Raw genomic sequence first — 14,826 nt, forward strand, 5'->3', positions numbered from 1 at the left:
TGCTCCTGTCCTCCCTCACCACAGGGGGTGTTGATCAGCCTCCCCAAACCCCTTCCCTCCCCCTTCCTCTTCCACCACACCAGACTTACCAATCGATGGCAGCTGTATTGGATATCGGATCGGTATCAGCTGATATGCCTCCTTAAATATTGACTATCAGTATTGGCCCCCAGAATCTCTATCGGTGCACCCCTAGTTATTTAAAGGTTTTCCCTGGCTTCATCAGCTTGTTTCTGCTTTGACTGAATGCTTCTATAACTAACCTTTAAAAAAGAGGTGGGGAGGAGTGTATATATACAAAATATACCAAATCACAAGACTTTTTTGGGTGGGGTTCATTTTATTTGTCCTTTGGTTTCTGATCCTCTCCCTCAGGCTCATTCCCCTGCTTAACTACATGAGTTTGCTGTTTTCAAGACTTTCTTCAGAATCATCAAGTCTAGAATCTCTAACAAAAACTGAGACTCATCCATAATTATATGAATTACATTGCTTAAACTAAGGCTTGTTTAATCCCTGTTTCACTGCAATAAACCAAAACACATATAGCATATTTGTGTAGTTAGGTTTCCTAATTTCCGCTTCTGACACTGCTACTGGTTTACTTTGTGACTTGTAGCTTATCAGTTTATATCTGTGTTCTACCTGGCCTGTTTGTAATACCACAGGCAGTGCTTGAAGCCTAGTTTTACTATTATTTAGAAAGGAATTCTTAAATTAGAGGTCCTGTGGAAGTGCAAATTGGAACTTTTGCCTCATTTCTACATTTTGTAAATGGTAGGAGCGTTCTATGGGTTTTATATGTCAGGTTTTTTAGATGTCATTTAAACTAGTGCAAAACCCATTGCAGGTGCTTTTTGTTTTTAGGAACATCTATGCGACCTTTTGCACTGATTTAAAGGCTGATTTTCATTTTCTAAATCAGGTTTGCAATGACTTTGTTTACAAGGATTTTTAAAATCTTGTATTTGTTACAAGTTCTAGGGTAGGTAGGCCTAAAGGCAGGTAGAATGTGAAATGGTTAATGAAGAAGGAGCAGGGCAGTCAGGCAGAGCAGTTTGACTTGCTTGATAAGCTGGACCCATGCAAACAAACATTATTTGAATACAGCCAAAGCAAGAACCTAGAGCTGGAAGCTGAAGTTAGGCAAATTCCAATGGAAAGCAAGGCCCAGATTTTTAACAAAGAAGGTGAGCAACTATTTAAATAAACGATCAAGAAACATAACATATTCTCTTTTGATGATATCTTCACATTAAGACTAAATGCCTTTTCTAGAATAAATGCTTTAGTTAAACTCCAGTTATGGGTTTTGGTGCAAAAGTAACTGGATGAAATATTAAGGGCCTGGATATATGGAAGATCCTACCATATGACTGAATGTTTTCTCCTAGCCTTAAACTCCATGGATAATCTTTGGAAAAACACACCTATACAGATGAGTAGTTTTATCTGTTATACAAATGGCAAACTGAGAGAGAGGCCCTTAGGTATCATTAAGATACACTTTAGTTTTCAAAGTGTTTCAGTAAAGTCAATAGGATAACATGAGGTACCACCCACCGTGAGAAGGTGTATCAGGTGTCAGCCTCCAGGTTATTCATGTAAGGTCACAATGAGATTTTGGCAGACAGAAATTAATTCAAGCCCTCCAACTACTTTACTTGCAAGACAGCCAGTAACTTAAGACTTCTGAGGGGTTGTGAAACCTACAACAGGCAGGTTATCATTAGGGATGTTGGCCAATATGATGTCTGTCTGTTTCTGTGTATTTATGGCTGAGCGCTCTCTCGCTGTCATGCAGTGCTGCTGTTTAAAGAAAGTAACAACAGATTTTGAAAAAAATAGGGCTTTTTCATATGCATCTTGGGAGACCTGAGCATCTCTTTAATGTTCTAGCAGATTGAGCAAGTCGCTTGAATCCCAGAGTTACAGAATATAGCTCTTCACATCCTGCCTGTCTGAGTAGGAAGCTATAATTCTAAAGGCCTTGCATCTTTTCCTTTTCCTCTTATGAACCTATACGCAAAGCTTATTGGCTTGTGCACATGTGGGAAATGCCACACTAGCATAGTATGTCTGGCTCTACAGATTTAAACACTAGGTGTCAGTGTTGCAGTTTTAATGTTTTGCCTGAAAAGTTGGGGGAGGGATTTGTTTTTTTCCCCCTCTTGAAATTAACTGCTTCTAATCATCATCATGGTCATCATCCATAATAAATTGCTGAGGTTTTCTTCCCCTATTTCACCCCCTGCGATTTTCCCCACCCCCCAACCCCTTAAATCATTACTCATACAAGGCAATGCTTATGCAATGTACTTTCTAATAAATTAATCAGAGCAGTATATACCCCATTGGATGTTTTCTTGGGGGAGTAGTTGTAGTAGGAAATGGTGCATGGTCCTGAATACTTGCATTTAAGCCTGCTACAAAATCACTTAGCGGTAGGATATTATTGAAAGCAGGAGTCTCACCTCCTTTATCTTTCTCCAGGTTCTGAATGGAGTTCAGGGCTCCCAGAAGACAGCTTCTCTTCAGAAGAGGAAGCATTAGAAGGTGACGATGAGGATGAAGCCCTCTGCACTGTGGGTGAAAATTCAGCCAAATCCAAGGCTGGTACAAGTACAGGTTGGGCAGAAGCCATGGCTAAAGTGCTCAACAGAAAGGTCCCTGAAAGTAAACCCACCATTTTGGTTAAAAATAAAGAATTGGACAAGGAGAGAGAGAAGGAAAAACAAGAAAAGCTGGAGAAAAAAATAAAGGTGAGAAGGAGAGGGACACTATCTGTATATTTCTGCCACAGTATTGCTCACTGCAGGCAGATGGTAGAAGTCCCTTTTGGTGTTGGGGAAGGGGAGCTACTGGCAGAGCACTCTCTGAGAGCATTTCCAGCTTTGGTATGTGTTTCGTCACTTACCTGATACAGCTTGAATATGTTGATACTTGGGGCATACTGCAAGTCCTAAGGGTTGGCACATCATAGTGGGTACTGTTCTATTTGTGGTTTTATCCTCATCTTTAAGTTTTCTTATGACTGTCCTTAAAATGCAATAGAGGGGCCTTTTTAAGGGATTAAAAATGAGAATCGAGGCAAGTAACCCATGTCTTACTGTTCTACTAGATGCAAAAAACAAGAGAAGCTCTGATGCATCTTACACCAGCATCGACCTTGAGGTGCAAATTGATGACCCCCATTCAGTGTCATCCTCCCTCCATCACCTGATTCTTCCTGATGAAGTTCTGTCTTCTTTTTAAAAGAAAAAACAAATACCCAAGTCATGTCCACTTTTGAAAGTTTCCTCCTGAATGAGGCAAAACCATGTAGATGATGTAACGGCATAGCTTTTATGCAGGATTGTAACAGAAATTAAAATTTGAATTTTTCCTTGATGTTAAAAGCGCGGAATGCAGGCACTTTGAATGCCTTGGCCTAGCAGTGCTGTTTTAATAGGGTGAACTCTCCCAGTTCTCTTGTTAGTTTGGGATGGGGTGTGATTAGGCTGTAGCCCCCTGTTGAATACAGAAAGCTGCAGTAAGAAATCCAGTCAGCTGCTGTTTTGCCATGGCTTTATTCAATAAATATGTGGGGTACCACAAATTAGTAGTGGGCGGTGAGGCTGTAGGATGATTTGTTCACCCCTAGATAAACTTGAATACAGTCTGCCTTTTATTAATTCCATGCTGATGGAAGGTAGACTATGGTAATTCTTTTGATCAAAAGCCAGAGCATGATCATAAACTTATGAATTTGTAGTAGTCTGCCTGAAATTATAAAGATAAGGACTGTAATTTCATGAGAGTTCTTGTATAGTGTGGGCTTAATGTATGATAGCTCTGACTAGAACACTGTTAAATTGTTTAAGCAAAAAAATGTTGCTGCTAACTTATTCCTGAAGCAGGGGGTGGGGAGAAATACAGCTTTCCACTGTCACATTGGAAATAAAAACAGTACTTACTGTGGCCAATGATAATGGCAGAAAATATAATTAGGCTGGGTTTTAAAACATCAAGCTTCAAAAGAAAATCAAAATGTTGTCATATTCAAGTTTTTTTTCGGTGAACACTTAATAGTCTCTCTGTTCGGTTAACATTCTTCCTTGTGTACCTTACATCTTGCTGTATCAGTTGATCACAAACCATAGTGCACTCACTGTATGATCCATTCAGTAGAGAACACAAAGTAAGGTTAGGCTCAAATATGACACACCTTCAAAAATCATGAGTTTTAACTTCCATCCGTAAGACCTAGTGTGGGACCTACGTATGGAAATTAAAACTTGTGATTTTTGAACTCCTATGGTGTAGATAAGCTGGATCAGAAATATGATCTAGGGCTTGGAGTGTGGACAGGAGGGTGGTTTTTTTAAATAACCCTCTCCTTTTTCTTCCATTTCAGTATCCGTGTGGTAGAACGGGTCAGTTAAGCTGATTCCATCAATCCTCGTCCCAGTTTCCATCCATCCATTAGGGTGGAGTTCTGATACACGAGTTGCATACTGTTCCCTCCTGTTCAGTGTGGTTATTTATGAAGCTTGTGTAAAATAAAGCATATGCAGTTTCAGACTGTTCACCTCTGTGTGGTAAAGGGCTTAGGATCCATTACCAAGTACGTGTGATTGAGATGCCAAGAGTGGCAGACATGTCTGTTGATTGACAGTTGAGTGATTGTGCCACTTCTAAGGTGGTTGGGATTTGGACTGGTCAATAAATGAACAGAATGAAGGTTTTTGTCAAGTTGTGTGATTGATGGACATGTCTGAGTTGTGACTGGTCAACACGAGTGGAGTAACAGTCCTTTTAAAAGGTCCTGCTGACCAGAGTTTAGCGCATTCACCCATGAATTATGAATTAGGGTGTTTGTTGTCGTGGTCACCAGAGCCCAGGGTCTTCAGTGGTAATCTGCAGCTGCTCTTATTGATCAGAGCATCCTGCCATCCTTGGTTGGGTTGTCACTAGATCGTTGTTGTGGGTGTTTAGCTTTGCATTGTAATTTGGTTGTCATCTTGGGAGAGTCCAGAGCACATGGCTTCTTGTCTTGACTGAGGGTGGGGAGGGGTGGTCAAGTGATGAGAAAGAGAGAGAAAGTTTGCTGAGTGACCGTATCTGTTTGAAGTTAATAAGAGCATCTGCATGTGGGAGCTGGGGGCCAGCTGAAGGTGTGTGAGTTTGTGAAGTGTCAGAGTAAGAATGAGGGTCTCTGCCTCTAGAGGGGGAGCCAGAAGGCAGCATACCTTGCCCCCTTGAAACAGTATGAGAAACAGAGAGTGGGGGCTGGGGGGGGCCTTGGGCAGCCAGTAGCTCCTTTTCATTGCTCCTGTTAGTGCTACTGTTGCTAATTGATGCTTGTTCTTGTTGTTGATTAATTATCGTGGTTGCTACTGCTGTTTAATTTGTTGTCCCTGTTAATAGATATTCCTTCCCTATTAATATATGGAAGTGGTTATTTTGTTTGAGGCATTTAACCAACTAATTAACAGGGTGTGATAGATGTCCTGAACTCATACCTGCCCCAGTCATGAATTTAATTGTTGAATGATCCAGGTGGAACCCGAGTGTCTGATTTTAATTAGCTGTGTAACTGTTTAATGATCAACCTGAGTCTCAAACCATGTGTTGGTTTTTCCCCAGTCAACATATCCTCTTCTCAGATTCCATCTATCCTTTTCCCAGATCCCATGTACTCTCCCAGAGGACTCTTCAAGGGATTGTTATCTCCCAACAGGACAAGTTGTTGTTGAAGGACCAGATCAAGGTGCCACAAACTGACCTTAGGACTCATCAGCCTGGACCAACATTTGCAATATTTAGAAATTCCCTTTGCCTTCAGTTATACTGAATCTGTATGATTTATCATCTTTGTTTTCTTCCAGAATGTACTACCACAGTATGCTACATTTTAAAAATATGTAGTGTTTTTTCACATAACGATATTTGTATCACAGCTTGATAAAAAGCGGGAGTGGGAAATGATGTGCAGAGTCAAGCCAGATGTTGCCAAAGACAGAGACAAAGAGAGAGATCTTCAGAGAATTGCCACAAGGTAAGAAAGTGTTTCTGAGACACCTCCCCCTGTTTCCAATTAAATTGAACTCTTAAGAAGTGACTAGTGTGAGCCAAGTGATTTATACACAGGTCTGTGTTTTGTAGTATCAAGTTCAAGGAAAGGTTTCAGAAGTCATATTGAAACATAAGAATTTAGACAAGAATATACTGTAATGTGTTAAGTCTTTGTCTAGCATGAGTGCTGTGCTTGAGCTTATTGTTCTGTTGATTCTGTTCTTAAAAATATGCAGATCAATCATGTCTACCAGTTTCTCTACAGAGAGCTCACCAAGTTCATTGTTCTTGTGATCAGGTTACTGTTTCTTATCGCTCTAATGTGGTACCACATGCTTTTGGCAAAACATACTGCCAGTGTGGTCTCTTTATATCTTAATGTCTTGATGAAGACTTCAGATGAGTAATTTGCTAGTGATATTAGCAAGCGAATTAGGGAATAGCAAGGGAATAAAAAGTGATATTACAGTATTCAGGAATGGAACATTTTCCTATGTTGATGTCAATTGTTAAGTACCACATACCTCTTGGTAGCATGTTTTGGCTGCCAAGGATCCTGCTAGGAGTCGGTGTTGTACTTGAGTCCCCCAGTGATTTCAGTATGACTGTAAACACACTTAAGTCATTTGAATTGGGTTTGTATTGATAGATCTTTGTCTGGTTCCTACAATCAGGGGTGGAGGAAGAGAAGAATGCCTGGTGTGTATATGGTTATTTTCTATTTAATTGTTATGATTATAAATAGCTGTTCTTGAGAGCTCAGGGTCTTTTAGCATCTGCATCAGCTCAGTATTGGTTTGAAAGAGAAGTCCCTTCTGTAATGACAGCTTGATGCAAAATATAATGTCTGCTTTCTTTCTTATCCCAGGGGTATCGTACAGTTATTTAATGCTGTCCGGAAGCACCAAAATAATGTTGATGAGAAAGTAAAAGAGGCAGGGAGTTCCAATAGAAAACGTGCTAAGCTGATGTCTTCTGTTTCAAAGAAAGATTTCATTGATGTGCTCAGAGGCATGGAAGGAACAAAAAGAGAACAGAATATTGCTAAGACAACAATAAAGAAGAAACAGGTAGGCCTGGTCTTATTCAATTCACACTAGGTGTTTTCTCAGGAGTTACTTATCTTGGTTATTTAATAGTTATTAATCATTTGTGCCCATGCTGCTGATCTCTTTTTGCAGGCTACTAAGAAAGACTGATCCTCTCTTGCATCCCCTCCCATCTAATTCTGATCTTTGCTTCTCAAAATCCAGAATACGAGGGAATGTCTGGGCAGTTTGTTGATCAAAGTATGGGTGATTTAGGGAAGTGTAAAAAAAAAATTGGACCCTGCCTGGGCATTTACTTCAAGACTGTAACAACAAACACTGGCCTTTGCAACTTTCTATTTGAAAGCTGAACAATGATAGTTTACCACCTCAAACAGTGTTAAATGGTCTATCTAGCCTTTTCTATAGTGCCATTTTATAGAAGGTGATATACTGCCCCATTCAACTTGTGCATTAGCACAGTTTGCCTTTTGGGGTTCTCTTGTTTTTAGAGGATTGTAAGACCAGAAACTGAACAGCTTTGCTTCATCTGTCATGGTATCATTTTGTTATGGAAAGAGATGGATAACAAAGTATGGACAGACAAGAAAGGATAGTTGGAAACGTTGGAAAGGTCAGTTTTAGGGTTTCCTTTCATTAGTCATGTGCGTGCTGCCGTGGCTGTAGAATTCTTGCTGATCTTGATTTATTTTGGAATTGAGAAATATAAGTCAATCACATGGTTGTTTTGATCAGACACTGGTATGATGCAGACAAAGTTGTTGGATTTTGACTAGCTGAGGTTAAAAAAACGTTGCTAAGACATTCTCTCTCTCTCTCTCTCTCAAATGTCAGAAGTTGCAGGTTTTTACAACAGTTGTGTTTTGAACTTTTGTGTTTGGTAGTGGGTGGAATACTTCTTGGCCTAGACCACAGCAGTTAACTAAGTACTTTTCTGTGCCAGGAAGAAATACTTTAATCAGTGGAAAGACAATAGTTTGTCACATGTTTTTTGTTTGTGTGTGTTCAGGGAGCATGCTGAAACAGTGCCTAGCATGAAGAGAACTCATAAATTTCATGCAAGTGTAATGTTAAAATATTTTAAATATTCTTTGGGTTATGAGAACAGTTTAACTTGGTGCTGACAGTTAATCTGTCCTGCGTGTTTGACTTCATATGGAAAAAGAGGTCTAGTGGTTGTGCCTGCTAGCGCTGCTGTAGTTAAGGATTTGTCATCATGGTTATAAATTTGGCCAGGGGTGATTATACATCAGCTGCAAAAATATGGCAGACAAATTTTGTAGACTAGTGTGAGGAAAGCTTGTGGCCTATTTTGCCTTCTATCAAACTGTAGAGAAGGCTTGCTGACTGTGTCCCTCTCTGTCTTCTCCCCCCTGAATTATAGGGCTTAAGGAGATAGCTTTTGGGTGTCTCAGTGCTTCTGTTTATTTTTGGGTGCTTCATTTTGGAGGAATTGTTGAGGGCATATGTTTTAGGTGCTTTTGGATGCTTGTCTCTCTCCTCCCTTCACATCTTGTGTACCTTCTTTCCCTTTGAACAAACTTACTGTATCCAAAAATTCCTGAAGTGATGCATGGATTCTAGGAATCTTGCGATTCATGTTCAAGGCTAAGTTTTTCCCACTCTGCTTCCTTCGGCACTTTCTTTGGTTGCCATGATCCTCTAGCCAAGATTGAACCAAACCTTTCAGGAACTTTGTTCAAACTGCTTTTAATTAAGGCTTGTTTTCTTTTGGGAACACAACTCACCAATTTTGCATATTCCCATTCTTCATCTTTTTGATGAGCAAGGCTGAGGCCTATACCCAGACATGCATCTTAGGCTAAATAGAACATAAAGTCCTGCTCAGTGGCAGAATGTTTTAGTTTTTCTCAGATTGTAACTTGCTGCTTTGGAGCCTGCATACCCCTAGGGGAGGGATTTTTTTGTTTTGTGAATTTAGACAGATCAGGAGAATCCTTCGCTTGTGTCCAAGAGCTAAAAGCCGGTTTTGATAGCAAGATGCTATGCTTTTTGGCATTTAGAGCATATGGCCTTCACTGTATAAGAAAATGGAATGTGTTTGCTTATTTCAACATAAACAATATAAAAATGCCAATCCCAAACTGCAGGCACCTTGCCATCAATTAAAATACAGTCCACAACGATAGAAACACCACCCCACCCATATAAAGCAACCAGCCTGTAAGAAAAGCATAGCAGAACTAAATCCCTTCAGTGAAAGTGAATCTCTCTCAAATCCAGCTTGAACACACTTAGGCTCTTGCTGCTTTCTTCTACACGCAGGCTGCAAATGTAGCAGATTTTCCACTTTTGAACTCCTGTGTATGGAGGGGAGGCAAATTCTTCTGTTCCTCCTCCATTTGGGGTACTGGCAGCTAATCTTTGGAGAGGCCACTTCTTGCATCCTCAAGGGACCCTTAGTATCTTGATGTCCTGTTGTAGTTGATTATTAGGGTATATGGATATAAGCATGTAGACAGTTTTAAAACGCATTATAAAGGATCCCCCATGGCATTGGGATTTTTTACAACAGCATAAACACCTTTCCAGTTTGGTTTGTGGTATTTACTTTTACAGCTTGGCATCTTAGTTATCCCCTTCTTAGACCTGTGTTTGTTGTTCATACCTTTGTATATGTCCTTTTTTCTTTTTATATATGCATCTGCCTAAATCTTCTGTGTATGCTTTTTTTTTCTTTCATGCAGCTGCAATAGTAGGACACACAGGCTGTTGAACATTTGCTTGTGCCATTGGAAACTGTAGCCATTTTGCAGGTTTTGTGTGCCCAGATGGGAGTAATTACTTCTCTGAGTTGGAGCCAAAGGCTTTGCCTTCATATCATTAACTGTTTATCAGGGCATTTCTTAATCCTTGCTGAGCCAGCTGACTTGAGTAATATTTTTCCCCTTGTTTTTTTCCAAAATACTGTACACAATGCTTGTTTCTGGGTAAGATCATCTGATCTCCCACCTTATCTGAATGCCTTTCTATGTGAGAGAAGAATGCAGTTGTTTAAAAGGAGTGACTTTTTAGTGCATTTTTTACAGTGAAATGAGTTATTTGGGTTTTATTTTGGACAGTTCTGGGAATAACATGCGCTATACTGAGAATCTACCCTAATTTCCTTCTTTATCACCTATGGCTGTAACATACTGTAAGGAGTATTGACATTCTCAGTCTCCCCCGCCACCCCCCCCCCCTCACAAAAGGTGCTTGTATGTGTTGGCAGCTCTGGAGACCAAAATTATCTGTTCATCCATAGAACAGATACAGTATTGATAGTGGTAGTTCAGTCAGTGATCTCCTAACAAGCCCTAACCCTGCTTAGGAAGAATGATGCTGAAAGTGGGAGAAGTAGCATGTCGTTTGTACCCTCTCAGTCCTCAGCCTCTGAGATCAGTATCAGAGGAACTGATAAAGGTGACAGTTTTTTGTGATATGGATACTTGTCTACTAAGAACTGCTGAGGTTGACTCTCTTCCTATAGGTCCCATCCTACCAAGGCATTAAAGTTCTTTTTTGAAGGGTAAAATCAGGAGAGGAAAGGCAATGGGACACAAATTTCTCTTGCTTTCCAAGGCTTTTATTATTGTCTGTTAAGTCATAATTTCAGATTGCAGCCATTGAAAGATGACTTGTTATATTCTAGCCAATATGAGGGAGGTTAAATTAATATAGGACAAAATCCATCTTTTAAAGTTTAAAGCAAGGACTTTGAAATAAGTTACTTAATAAAGCTTGATCTAAATGATAGTAAATAAGGTTCACCTGCCAGTCTCCTGAACTGCAGCTCATAACAATGTGCTACTGGGGACCTAAGGAAATAGCCTCTTTTCAGGATTGATTGAGACTTCTGATCCCTGAGATTAGTAGAGATTTAGCTAGCATCAAAGCTGACAGTTCAGTTGCATTAGAGTAGTGATTTTCAGTCAGGGTGCTAGGGCACCCTGGGGTGCTGCCAGATCTTTTGAAGGGTGTCTTGAGGTGTGAAGAGATAAACAAGTAAACTAAGTAGGTAAGCACGGGCTCAGGCTTGTTGCTGCCTGAACAATCCCCTGTTCCCCCTGCTCAGCCCTCAGTGTAAGGAGGTATTTTGGCCTCTAATCTGACTGCGTTTTTAGAATTATCCTTTAAGAAAACAAAAACTCAAGGTACTACTTTCCACAAATCTTTGGCCAAAATTATCTTTAAATCCTTAATATGGAGGCAAACCATGGGATTTGTATAATGAACTGATGTATCTAGCGACATTTTTTCTTCCCCCTCTTTCTAGAGTTAAAGTACACTTATGAATGCCATCTTGGTATCCAGCAAGCAAGCTCCAAGAGTGCAGATATTTGCTGGGACATGTTGGCCATGGCTTTTAAAAGCACAACTTTTTTCTGATGTCATTTTTTAAAAATAATTCATCAACATAATTGTGTTGGATGCTGGACCACAAGTAGAAACAAGTGAGAGAGAGAAGGTGGTATATTTCAAATAAATTACCTGACCACAGAAAAGTCTTTTTGAAAGGAAAAGTCAGAACTTTTTGAAATCAGTAGGAAAGTGTTGTTTTTGTGTTTGTGGTTGGTTGATTGTTTTGTTTTTTTTTTTCCACCCCCACCCTTACATAGATTTATGGGTGTTGTCATGCTGGTGCTTTGTTTGTGGTCCTGATGGTACAGATATGAAAAAGGGGAAGTCCTCCCTCCTTGCAGCTTGTTGGAGTGGCAAGATTCTACAGAGCAGCTTGGGCCAAGTCGGGTGAACTGTGTCTTGTCAGGAATGTTGGAGGTGTACAATCCTGCTAGAAATGTGAGAGGATGGCCTGAAACCTTTTTACGATTTAAAAAAAATGCAGTTGCTATCACAACAGGAGGAGGTAAAAGTATTGCAGGGGAGTGTGGCATCAGATCATTGCTGCAGTGTTACAGCACTTATATCTGATATTTTGGCCATTTTCTGAATGTGGTATAAGTATAGTGGAGGCACTGTCCCAGTCCTAAAGAGAATGCTTTAAAATCTAATGAGACTCTTCAGTGATAGGAAATTACGTGGCAAAAACTAGGGGATACCAATAAAGATTATTTTTTTTAGCTGATATTGATGGCCGATTATTAACCACCCATATTGGCCAATACCAATCTGATAGCTGATATGCAGCCCAGCAGCTTGGAGAGCAGCATTGAGCTGGTACGTCTCTGGGGGAAGGAAGGGGTGTGGGGGTGCAGATCGAGGCCCCTATGGTGAGGGAGGTAGTGGGACTGGTGCAGGGGCAGGTGGTACCCAGCTGGGACAAAGTATAGGATGCAGCCATGGGTGGCTCATCTGGGGGACAGGGAAGGGGACAGCTCTCTCTTGCTGCGTGTACCCCTGAGAGAGGCACAGGGGGCATGTACCTCTGAGAGAGGCACAGCCCCTGCTGTGGGCTTGAGGCCAGAGGCTGCACCATCCTCTTTCCCAGCAGGGGACCTGGGGCAGGAAGAGGGGGCTACAGGGTGGGCTATAGCCACCCAAAAATTCGCCATAACCACCCCATAGCCCCCCTCCAAGCACCGCCTGCCTGTCCGAAGCACAGCCCTGGCCCAGCCCCACCGCTGGGAAGAGGCTGGCACAACCCTGTGCACCTTCCCCTTGCCCCATGCACTAATGCAGGGGTATATGCCCCCCATGCCTTCCCCAGGCATGCTCACAGAAGTGGGGAGTCCCATCCCCCTGCGTTCCCAGACATTCTGCTCATGATTCTATCCCGCATCCCACCCTGCCCTGCCTCAGCTAGGCAGCACCTACCCCTTTTCCAGCCCCACTCCCACCCTCACTGTGGGGGGCCTCAATCTGCCCCTACCACTCCTCTTCTCTTTCCCCCAATCTCCTTCCCCACCACAGACTTACCACCCGGACATCGCTCTCCAAGCTGCCAGTCTGTGTTCCTGGCCCCATGCATGTTGCAGCTGTGTACATGTATGCAGCCTTTATCAGTGACATTATTGGCTACACCAGCCAAAAAATCCAATTGACAATAATGTCAATTTTCCTTTTGTTGATGCCAATTTGATATGAACCAGTATATTAGTGTACCTCTAGTAAAAACTATTTGGCCAGGTTTTTTTGGCAACTTTACCCAAGGAGTGGTGTCAGCAAAAACTAGTGCAGTTTGTGTATTGAGAAGAGATGAGTAGCATCCAGGTAAAATAGAAAGAGTTAAAAATAATGCAGTATTGGACTTCAGTGTGTTGGTAACACTTGTCTGTACTTCAAACAGGATATGCTACAGTATGGTCAGTATTATAGCAAGGGGTGGCCAAAAAAACCCAAACAAACAAACAAAAAAAGCAACTGCCAACATGTTTTTAATATTCAGACTAGAGTATGCAATTAATTTATCAAAACAGTGGGCTACCCCTTTCAGTTCAGTTGAAACATCTGTAAGAAAACATAGTTGTCTCATCCTGCTAGTAAGTAGTCATAACTTAATCTCCCAGTTTGGGTACCCATTTTTTGTTAGTTGGAGTTTTGCACACATTTCTTTATTTAGATCAATATTCCTTTTGTTGTCAGTAGGTCATCTGCTGGATCTGGTTTGAAACCTGGTTACATTTTTCATCTAGCCTCTTTGTTTTGATCACCATTTGTGATCATGTCATTAAGGCTGTTGTAAGTGTATGGAGGATGAAATAAAGTAACACAGGCAACCTTAAATTTAGTGTTTCCTAACTGTTTTTTTGACTGTTGACATTACACTCTTATCAAAGTTATCTTAACGTTGCATGTATAAGTTTAGCGTGCGGGTTGTGCTTTTGTTTAAGTTTACATAACAGAAAGTACAGTATTGCGTGGAACCATTTCAGACCTAATTCGGATCCAGTTTTTTCAGCAGAACGAGGGTGTTTAGATCCATGGCTCAGTTCTTTGAGCAAGTGGAGTAGCTGCTAATGGAAGAAGTCTGCCTGCCACCTGTGTTCCCTTTTGGAAGGGGTTGGAGAGAGAGCTAATTAACCCAGGTACAGTATTTCAGGACTGTGGCAGAACTTTTAGGTTGGGAAGTAGCATGTATAGAGGGCTAAAAACAGACAGTCAAAGCCCAAGGCGGAATTAATTCAATTTTTGCAGGTTAGTCTAAGCTACAGAGATTGAATCAATAAGCAAATGAGCACACATTTACTTGTGATTCAGGAAATGCAGCAACATGCCTGCAGTGGCTCAAGCCAGAAGCTGGGGAGCACTAGAGCATGCCTGCCTGCCACTGCCAAAGGGAAGGAAAGAGAGAAACCCTCCAGTGCTTCCCTTGCCCCTCCCCTCCCTGCTGAAGTGGAGGGGATGTTGCCAGGCCCCAGCGCAGAGCTGGCTGAAGGGTCTGCCTGAGGGGGTGGGAGGGTGTGCTTGCCAGGCTGTGGAGGGGGCGGGTGGGGAAAAAGATAATAGCATTGAATTCATAAAAGCTTGAACAAGAATAGTTCTTTCTCTGAAGTGAGCATTAAACATAGCTCAGTTGTATGTTCACTTCTTCTTCCTGCTGTCCCCAAGGTCTCTGAGATTTGCAGTCCACAGTCACAACAGTAGGGACTCTGCAGGGTTGTTTATCACTTCCTCTTCCTGCTTCCAGGTGTCTCTGGGATTTGTAGTCCACAGTCACAGCGAGCAGTAAGTTTTTAGCAGGGCAGAGGGGCAGCTCCATCCTTGTGGGAAGGCAAGTTTACCCCCTCCCTGGCCGCAGACCCCAGTCAGCGTTTGCATT

General features: G+C 41.5%; 1 protein-coding gene across 1 annotated transcript in view; it reads left to right on the forward strand.

Moving 5' to 3' along the window:
• Nucleotides 1–14,826, forward strand: part of RRP15 (ribosomal RNA processing 15 homolog) — a 38,541-nt gene that overhangs the window by 3,939 nt on the left and 19,776 nt on the right. Inside the window, exons 2-4 of the mRNA XM_019549484.1 lie at nt 2,494–2,762; nt 5,943–6,040; nt 6,926–7,127. Of these exons, the coding sequence (XP_019405029.1) occupies nt 2,494–2,762; nt 5,943–6,040; nt 6,926–7,127 (569 nt within the window). The remainder of the gene's footprint in view (nt 1–2,493; nt 2,763–5,942; nt 6,041–6,925; nt 7,128–14,826) is intronic.

Source organism: Crocodylus porosus, unplaced genomic scaffold (genome assembly GCF_001723895.1).
Source record: "Crocodylus porosus isolate Cpor-Errol unplaced genomic scaffold, CroPor_comp1, whole genome shotgun sequence".
Taxonomy (NCBI): Eukaryota; Metazoa; Chordata; order Crocodylia; family Crocodylidae; genus Crocodylus; species Crocodylus porosus.